The sequence below is a fragment of the Hippocampus zosterae genome, chromosome 9 (assembly GCF_025434085.1).
Source record: "Hippocampus zosterae strain Florida chromosome 9, ASM2543408v3, whole genome shotgun sequence".
NCBI lineage: Eukaryota > Metazoa > Chordata > Actinopteri > Syngnathiformes > Syngnathidae > Hippocampus > Hippocampus zosterae.
The window spans coordinates 22,211,867-22,220,803 of NC_067459.1; the positions used below are offsets into that span (position 1 = coordinate 22,211,867).

An 8,937-nucleotide genomic window follows, 5' to 3' on the forward strand; every position below is an offset into this window, starting at 1 on the left:
TTTGCATTTTAATGTACATAGAATATTATGGTTAAAAAAAAGGGGCCTTTTGTAGGGCGGCATGGTGGACGACTATTTAGCACGACGGCCCGACAGTGCAGAGGTTGCGAGGTTGGATTCCGTCTCTGGCCTTCTTGTGTGGAGTTTGCACGTTCTCCTCGTGCCTGCATGGGTTTTCTTTGGGTACTCTGGTTTCCTCCCGCATCACAAAAACATGCATGGCGGGTTAATGGAACACTCGAAATTGTCCATAGATGTGATTGTGAGTGCGGATGGTTGATCATCTCTGTGTGCCCTGCGATTGGCTGGCAACCAGTTCAGGATGTACCTCGTTTACTGCCTGGAGAGCGCTGGGCTTCAACAAGCCCGCTATCCTTGTGAGGAAAATGGATGGATGGATGGATGGACGATGCTTCTTGAGGTCAACAACAAATACGGCAACATTACTAGAGTAATTGATCGTGTTTATTAAAAAATTCTGGAACATTCAAAGTCATTTTGATGCAGTCAAGAAGGGGTGAACCGTGGTCCCGCAGTGTTGACATCATGTTCCTGAAAGACAACAACTTATAATGAGTTGAGTACTTAAATGTATGTACAGTACGTGTCCTTTTTCTAAATGCCCGCACTTGATTGAGTTTCTTGAACTCTGCAACTTGGAAGAAAATGTGCTCCAATATGTGCTTGGCATCCCTCTGATCTTTGTCCAACTTGGGAGTCACGCCCAGGATTTCACCACATTTCCTTATGTAAAACTCAAGGTCGTCATCCGTGCCTGTAAACAGAGCCAGGTAAGAATGTCAGCATTATTCCTTTAAGCATCAGCTGTCCATCCTTTTTAGTTGAAAGACCAAACTTGCATTTATTGGTGAGCTGCGCCAGGCGCACTTTCTCAGAAGAGAACGCTTCATCTAAATCAAACAGGTCCAGAGTTGGTGGGGACAAATCACTCAAGATTGGAGGAAAGACCTGGAGGGTGGATAAAAATAAACGTTTTAAAATCTGCTGCCGTGGTCAACGCGTTATATGACATAACTCACTTCAGAGGAAATGAACTTACATTTTTCAGTTTTATTCTGTCAATTAATGAAGATCGACGTAATCAAAGTACACACTCACAACTATATAAGAATCGCATAGGCAGCCAATTCCATAAAATTAATTTGAAGGAATGAAAAGTGGCTTGGGGTTAGACTGGAGCACGATCAGTACCAGTGTAGTCTTGATATTTCTTTGGTGTGAAAGCGCCACACAAACAAAGAAGCAGTTGTCCTTTTTAATCTCCTTGGGGTGGTCGCGTTTAACCAGCAAATTGACTCATTGCACATCCATGCGTTTGACACGCAGACACAAACGCGCTGTTGTTAGACAATTGTTGATGTTACCAATGTGCTAATTAGTTACGGTGCTGTGCCTTCTGAGTGGCTGTAAAGTAGCAGTTTGTGCACACTCGTCTGTAAACACGGGTCACTGCACCAAATAATTTTAGCATCAGCACACTGAACAGAGACCTATAATTGCACAGCCATTGTGCATTGTGTCTGATGAATGAGCACGCCTGAGATCAAGAAAGTGGAAAAAGTGAGGGTTGCATAACTGTGGATCGAAGAATCAATCCACAGCGACCACACCTTAACTGATAGACCCTGAAAATTAGGGATCCTAACTTAACATGGCATGCATGAGGAGGCGATGATTGTCATAATGGTTAAAAACTGTTCAGATGTGGGATTTTATTCAAGTATACAGGTATATTGAATTATTAAAAGGGAAGTGAACCCCAAAATGTTCTTGACAATTTTGCAGCCCTGCTCGACTGAACACAACATTCTGATTATTTGCCACTTGCAGTCGACACTTTCTGTCAACTTCAGTTGAGAAGTTGCAAAACGGCCTCGTCCCGAGATGGCTAAAAACCGGTGGATTTTGCTGCTTCACTCACATTCCACAAACGCAACAAGAATCAAGACGCAGTGGTTAGACAAGCGCAGGCGCACAGAAAATATTCCTGTAAAGAAAATTTGGGGGGGGGGTTGACTTCCCCTTTAAGTCATGAAATACAACTTCAGTGTCATTGATCCACGGCTGTTTTTGAAAGACGCAGCGCAGGTACTTACGGCAGGTTGCAACTGAGGCAGGGGGGTCTCAAACTGCGGTGCGATCAGCTGAAGTGGCTCATCTTTGACGTTAAGATGCTTATACACGCTGTGGAAAACGGGGCACCCCATCAGGCAAACACCGAAAGAAGTCTGCAGTGCCGTAATGCTCCCAAACGCATTCCGATTTTACCTGAGCACTTGGGGTAAGGTATCTGTCGACAGACTGAAAAAGGAAACATCCAGAAGGGAAGTGAAGTCCCTGGGGTTTTCGTCGCCCTCTTGGAAGTACTGCGTGAGCTGCTCCGACAAACAGCCAATGTGTGGCAACATGGTGTAATCTGTGATCTAGATCGGAGACAAAGCAGCAGTTTTCAATGCTCTTCTTGCCACGTCACGGGTATTTTCCCACTGAATCGCACAGACTCACCTCTGGGTCTTCCGCATCAATCTGATTCAGCTGAATATTATCCGTCATGAGCCACTGGAGAACGACACCCTAGAGTGACGCAGTAACACGGCATAAGGCCGCTTGTAATCTTTCTCCCGGAGATGCGGGTGAGGAGTTTGAGTGCGGCCAATAGTGGAGGCTGCTCTTTTGAGGATATGTGGGACGCACACAGCCATACTCACCAGGATTTTACTGTTCTCCTCCTTGTCTAAGAACTGATCGCTGAACATGTGGCAGGAACCAACTACGACCAATCTGCCCGTCCCCTGAAGACATGAAACATCACATCAACGGCACACTGTCAGTATTTTCCGTACTGGTTACACAATGACGATTTAGAGTGCTGACCTTTCCTTGATAGAAGGCTACGACAGGCCGGTGGAGGGGGAAGCAGATGGAGCCAGTTGAAAGAACAGCCACAGCCGGCTTCATCACATTCAGTGTGGCACCGTACGGGTACACAAATGACAGAGCCCTTGCGTGAATACAGAAAGGCCCAGTTTGATTTGATCCATTTATTTTCAAGGTCAAATGGAGCATTCGACTGAAAAGAATTCTATCGGAAAAATAAATCCTTTACTGTGTGTTATTTCCAACATTGTCATCTTCAGCCATTCCTGGCATTGTTTTGCCAGCAGCGCGGCTGATCTCCCTAAACAAGAATGATGCCGACGTTGTGAGTTGAAATAAATAAAGCTGATATTGACAACATTCATTTGTATATTCAAACACAGCACACCTGTTCAGCACACCGTCAGACACAAGTGCTTCCTTCGGATGATAGTACTTGTAGTACCTGGTCCGGAAAACGGCATCTGTCGTATGGCAAATCGACAAAACCACACCTCAGTAGCTACAACATCAACTGACAAGCGACAATTGCAACAGTGACAAATAAGAATATATGTATACGCACCATTATTAACCATAATTCCAAACTCTTCCAGGAGAAAGTTGATGTTTGTGTCAAATTTCTTTTCTCCTCCTTCCCCAAGCATGACCAGGATATTGCCTCCATCATCCAGGTAGTGTTTCAGTACTTCCAGCTTAAAGACAACAAGACAACAGGAGTAGGACATCCTGTCTATGCATATCAAGCAACAACTATATTACCTTTTTAAATCTTTTCTACTATCCCTCCCCCCACAACAGAACATTGTTTACTCCGTTATCAATGACCAATTTTTCATTTGATAATCTAACCTCCGATGCTGTAAACTTCTCTCTCGGGCCTGTAGTTATCCACAACTTCACACCCTTCATTTTGTCGGATGACAACTCTTCCTTCATACTGCAAGAGTCATTTATCAGAGAAAAAGAGTTCATTTCCAGCCAGTAGTTTGATACAGAAGACAAAAAGCCTGCCACACCAACCTTTGGATTTTCCACTGAGTCCTAATGTGCTTCTGTATGGATTTGTATCCATTGCTGGTGGTAAACAACTCTCTTTTTGAGGCGTTGAAGACAACAGTATTGTGCTGTTCCTTCTCCATGATAAATACAAGATTCAACCACTATGCATTCGCTATGTGAGAATCTATTTATCTACGAGTAAATATCGATCAGCAAAACCTGTATTGCTATATAATATGCATCAGGTTAGCACGTTAATCCGCCAGAGAAGGTTAAACTTTTTCTTTGTTTGGATTGTTTTCGTAAACATTCCGCAAGGAAAAAAAAGCAGGCAAAAGCTTCAGGTTGAAAAAACAGATTTGTTATGCGGAAATGTCAAACATTATTAGCTTAGAGGCTAATAAGTTAGCATACGTTAGCTCCCGATGCTCCTCACCGATGTGTCTACGCAATTATACAAACATCATTATCAACACAGCGACGATACAGTTTCGTTCACGCCAACGCGTGAATAATTGGTAAATGTAGATATCCCAAATAGTTGATTGTTTCGAGTCAACTGTTGGGGAAACCGGTTACCATGTACGCTATTAGCTTAGCAACCGCTTCTTCTTCGTCGTCGTCTCATGTCGGTTGTTGTCAGATGCCATCGACACTTTTCAGCCAAAATAAAACACAAAACGCACGAACGCAAGGCAGAAAACGAGCCAAAATCACAATCTGTCTAAGAGCGTTTAACACGCCACATCTTCAGACAGCGAAAGAATAACTAAAAACCGTCTCTCCATAGACTGTTGTGCATGTAATTTCCCAAATAGCCAACCCAGATTTAGCGCCTGGTCGTCTCTGGGCTTCCGTACAACAGCGGTACGCTATTAAGTAAAAACATGAACGCTGCACAAACGAATGTTTGAAGTATGTAAAATACCTTTCAGCCTAGTTTCCTAAGAATATTTGTTAATGTGTACTCTTTAAACTGACTAACAAATGAATACACAACGGTCATTCCATACAGTTAATATAACATTTTGAATAAAATATATAGAATTGGGAGGACATTTTCAGTACCCCATCAAATATGAAATGATTAATGCCTAAAATGTAAAACTCAATGCGCGTGGGGTCATGTCCCTAAAAAAAAAAGAAATCAAACGTTGCCCATATAAGTGTGATTCCTCTCTACTCATTATAGAAAGCACTTGGATTGGGCCATGTTCTCCACCCCCTCGTAATGGCTTGCTCTGCTTCCAGCTGGGTCAATTAGCAAATATTCTCACCAGTTTAAAAATCGCCCGAGGTTCGTAACGCACTCACTCACTGGCTGCCAAGGAGGACAAATGGAAAAATCAATTCTTCCTAAAGGTAAGACGGACAGCTTTGTCCACTATAAACTGAATCGGTCTATCCAGAGATTTCACTTTTTTTTTCCTCCTCTCTTCCCCCCTTCATTTTAGATTTGAGCAGTGTTGACTGCTTTTCGCCATCGGAGCTTGATCGAAAATTCTTTGGAGAACAGAGTTTGCCTTCTACTTTGTCACTGGGCCAAATGTCAAAATCAAGTGTTTCATTTGATGGTTTAGTTGATGGCTCCGAAGTCAAACCTTTGATCAAGACCTCTCTTAGCACGTCGACTGATCCAGCATCTCTGTCTCAGCCATGTTTCCCCAATGACTTGAACGGCCACGAGTTGGAAAATTGTCGCCTGTTATTGCCGTTAGAGGGCAATTCATCCACTCCCTACATCCTCTTGCATAAGCGAGAAAAGGCTCATTTTGACCTTACTGCCTCGCGAATGTCTTTGGATGTGTCCGTGATTAAACCGGACAGCAGTAGCCCGCAACTTCGGACCGAGTCGAGCCCTTTGGAGCTGTGGAGTCCAAAACTGCAATCTGGACCACATTCAAGACCAGAAGTTTCTCCTTGATCTGATGCACTCCTTTTATGTCTACAAATTGTGATGAAGAAATTAAGATTTTTAAACAAGTGGTAATAAAAGTTGCTATTTGCTTGAGTTGATTATGAATCGTCTTTTTTTTAAAAAAAAATACTGATGCCACCCCTTTTTTTTCATTTCAATTTGAATAAGCATGGAAAATTTTGTCAACTTTTATCAGAGGTTCAAAACCTCTCGTCAAACTGATCTATTACAGGGTATCAAAAACAAGACTGCTGCGTTAAGGTCAAGCTTTCATTGTGTTGCAGCACTGAAAAGGGTGCGCTAATCTTGAAGGATAGAAAGCTGTCTGGGTGTTGAATTTTTACTTCAAGGGACCAAAAAAAAAAAAATCAAACGAGGCCTCACTTTAATGATGCTACTTTTGAAGGTATCGTGTTCAATGTGCTTTGCATATTTTGTCCAATTAACAACTATTGTGTGCTACATTCCACTGCAGTCATCGCCCGGACCTACGTGCAGAACCATTAAAATTGCCATTTTGTCATTTTAAAGCTGTGACATTTGTAGGCACAACTTGCCTTGCCGAGGAAGTTCAATTTCAGACATACTTGTAATGGGATTTCATTTATTTCTGCCTTTCAGAACTGGAGAACATAAGTCGGCAGGCATTATGCAGTGTTAAACTCATTGACAAGTAAAATGAACGTGATGAAAATCAAGTCTGAAATCTGCCAAATGTGGTACAACGAGAAACGCATTGTCCCATCTCAAATCTTATCTTTCGGGAGCCCCTGATGAACACTTACCAACTCGATACATGCGATACGTTAATGTCCGAGTAAACTTGATGGAATCAAAATCCACATTTATTGTGTGGAAATAAAAGTATAACTGCATCAAAAAACCTCAGTTTTTATAAAGATAAATAAAAATAAATACAACTGTGTGGGAGAGGCACCTATAGTTTGCTCCGCTCAGTAACTTCTTTGACCCTGAGGACGCCTTCCTGCGAACAAGAGGCAGCCAGCGTCCCGTCTCTTCTCCACAGTCTGCCCTGAACCAGTCCTCGACTGTCCCCTGTGTGACCACAAATTTAAAATATACCAAAATATAAATTTAAATATCCTTAACACAAGTCCGTAACATAGATTAAAGCACTGCGGCAACATTTATGACAAAGAGGGAATGCAGTTGTGTCTTCTCAAACACATCTGGGGAGCAGTTGGATGGAAAGCAATCACAAAGATGCTGACCTGCCCATGGACTCTCGCACTCGTACAACATCCACTCATCGCTGCGGAAAGTGCTGTGGAACCACATGGCGTGGTCCAGCGAGGCGGAGAACTTGACCCTGAAGTTGGGGTAAGGCAGGATTGCAGTCGCCAGAGAGGCAAAATCTGACACGTAGGCAGCCACGCAGCAATGCAACTTCATGTTGCCTTCACCTGTGCAAGAAGACACAAATGAAGTGCAAGGCAGTTCCCCTTTCAATTCACCAAACATCGCAATCGCTTTGGTCATCATCACCGCCATCGTCAAACCGGTGAAGACAACTTTACCAATGTATCCTTTGGCTCGCACCCAGTAGAGTTTCTTTGGTTCTTCCACAGCGTGCCTGGAAAACTGTGGAGGGTTGACTGGCTTAATCTCAATAGGCACTTCAATTGCCAGCAGTTTGCTAAGACCCTGTTTTACATTTTCAGCCAGGCCTGGTTTACTGCAAGAGTCAATTGGACAAATCAGACGATAAATCAAACTTATTTCCTGCCAAAAAAAAAAAATACAACAGTGAGGCTACATTCACATTTTGCGAGCAACTTCAAGACTGTAAACTCAAATGTAGGTCATATAATCTAATGTCAGCTAAAGAGTTGGGGAAAAACAATAACGACATGCACTTTTTTGCATTTTAACTAAATTGTATCTTTGTGTGACACATTGATTTGGAAACACTTCACACAGGACCTTCCGGAAGTCACTTTTTTTTTTAAACTTGGATTTGTACTGACGTTTTCTACCTGAGATAAAGCTGGATGAGTTCCTCCACAGTAAGGAGCTCTTCAGGCTTCGGGACCACTGGCATAGTGAACTGGTGTTGCAATGGGCTTGGCTGTAACATTTGGAAGGATGCTTGGCAGATCAGTATAGGCTGCCCGTGCTGGATCGCCTTCACAGACCGCACTGTAAAACTGTGACCATCCCTTGTGCGGTCTACCTGGTACAATACTGGTACCTCAGGGTCTCCTAACATAAAACACAAGAGGTCAGCTGGGAGCGAACTCTAAGTGTCTCAATTGAACAAAGAATAGAAAGATGAAAAAAAATAGAAATATGTCATCCGCTCTGGTTTTAATAGTTTTATTCATTCATGCCAAATAATATGCTCGACAGAATGTTCGGCCTTTAACTGGCAGGTCTAAACTCAGATAAGCACTCAGGTGTTTTTGAAATGTGAATGAGTACATTAAAAAAAAGGTTAACAAAAAATAAAAATCCAAACCGCATCATCCCTTGTAGTGTGAACGTAGCCAGGTGACATATTACCTGCTCGTACAAAGTAGCAGTGGAGGGAATGGACGTTCAGATCATCACTGACAGATTTGGCAGCAGCAACGAGTGCCTGACCGATGATTTGTCCCCCAAATAAACGCTGAGTCTGGGGCACCCAGTGATGTGTCCCCCTGAGGAGGGGGAGGAAGAACATTTCAACCGAAATACTGTGAAGTCATTTAACATGTTTCAAGGCAAGCCGTTTGAGCACGTATTCAACAGTACTACAAGTGCGCTGAATGAACTGCATGCATGCAGCACTTTTTGAGGTGGCATGTTCACTTCCGGCTGTCAACGTACGACGTACTGGCCCACAGCTAAGCTACCTGTACAGGTCTTCGTCGAGCTTCTCCACGTTTAAAATTTTGGTAATAAGCACACTTCGAAGATTCTGGTTGTATTCAGGCGCAGGACTCTCGGATTTTGTGTTTTCATCTTCAGAAGAGTGCTTTGAAGTGGCTCTTGTAGAATCAGTAGTAGATGAGCGATCAACTTCTTTTTCCGCCATGTTAATGACATCACTTCCGCCTGTGACGCAGGTCCAGGTTAACTTTGGCTGCATTCGAATAGGCTTGCCGTGAATCCTTGTG

At 43.0% G+C, this 8,937-nt stretch overlaps 2 protein-coding genes and 1 long non-coding RNA gene across 3 annotated transcripts; 1 reads left to right on the forward strand and 2 right to left on the reverse strand.

Annotated features, from left to right (window-relative positions):
• Positions 1 to 447: 447 nt before the first annotated feature.
• ift52 (intraflagellar transport 52 homolog (Chlamydomonas)) lies at positions 448 to 4,917 on the reverse strand. Its single transcript, XM_052077003.1, has 13 exons — positions 3,922 to 4,917; positions 3,751 to 3,838; positions 3,464 to 3,593; positions 3,287 to 3,362; positions 3,128 to 3,199; positions 2,896 to 3,022; positions 2,730 to 2,813; positions 2,527 to 2,595; positions 2,290 to 2,444; positions 2,118 to 2,205; positions 861 to 969; positions 630 to 775; positions 448 to 552 (listed from the first exon to the last, which is right to left on the reverse strand). Exons 1-13 carry the CDS (start codon positions 4,038 to 4,040, stop codon positions 508 to 510), a joined length of 1,308 nt encoding a protein of 435 aa, XP_051932963.1. The 5' UTR covers positions 4,041 to 4,917; the 3' UTR covers positions 448 to 507.
• Positions 4,918 to 5,111: 194 nt separating this feature from the next.
• Positions 5,112 to 5,911, forward strand: LOC127608114 (uncharacterized). Its single transcript, XR_007964181.1, has 2 exons — positions 5,112 to 5,262; positions 5,355 to 5,911. It is a non-coding gene; the product is annotated as an uncharacterized LOC127608114 (long non-coding RNA).
• Positions 5,912 to 6,405: 494 nt separating this feature from the next.
• Positions 6,406 to 8,879, reverse strand: acot8 (acyl-CoA thioesterase 8). The gene is made up of 6 exons (XM_052077007.1): positions 8,674 to 8,879; positions 8,342 to 8,478; positions 7,816 to 8,041; positions 7,357 to 7,514; positions 7,051 to 7,242; positions 6,406 to 6,874 (listed from the first exon to the last, which is right to left on the reverse strand). The coding sequence occupies exons 1-6, from the start codon at positions 8,853 to 8,855 to the stop codon at positions 6,756 to 6,758; spliced, it is 1,014 nt and encodes a 337-aa protein (XP_051932967.1). The 5' UTR covers positions 8,856 to 8,879; the 3' UTR covers positions 6,406 to 6,755.
• Between the last annotated feature and the right edge of the window lie 58 nt (positions 8,880 to 8,937).

Excerpts from the sequence above, each read along its gene's own strand:
- ift52 (XM_052077003.1), bottom strand. The coding sequence starts at position 4,040 with ATGGAGAAGGAACAGCACAATACTGTTGTCTTCAACGCCTCAAAAAGA. Across the intron at positions 2,596-2,729 it reads AGGAGAACAGTAAAATCCTG|GGTGTCGTTCTCCAGTGGCT; the intron begins GTGAGTATGGCT and ends GCGTCACTCTAG. Across the intron at positions 2,206-2,289 it reads ACCTTACCCCAAGTGCTCAG|CGTGTATAAGCATCTTAACG; the intron begins GTAAAATCGGAA and ends CGTTTTCCACAG.
- acot8 (XM_052077007.1), bottom strand. The coding sequence starts at position 8,855 with ATGGCGGAAAAAGAAGTTGATCGCTCATCTACTACTGATTCTACAAGA. Across the intron at positions 8,479-8,673 it reads CTCGACGAAGACCTGTACAG|GGGGACACATCACTGGGTGC; the intron begins GTAGCTTAGCTG and ends CCCCCTCCTCAG. Across the intron at positions 7,515-7,815 it reads CTCATCCAGCTTTATCTCAG|TAAACCAGGCCTGGCTGAAA; the intron begins GTAGAAAACGTC and ends TGACTCTTGCAG.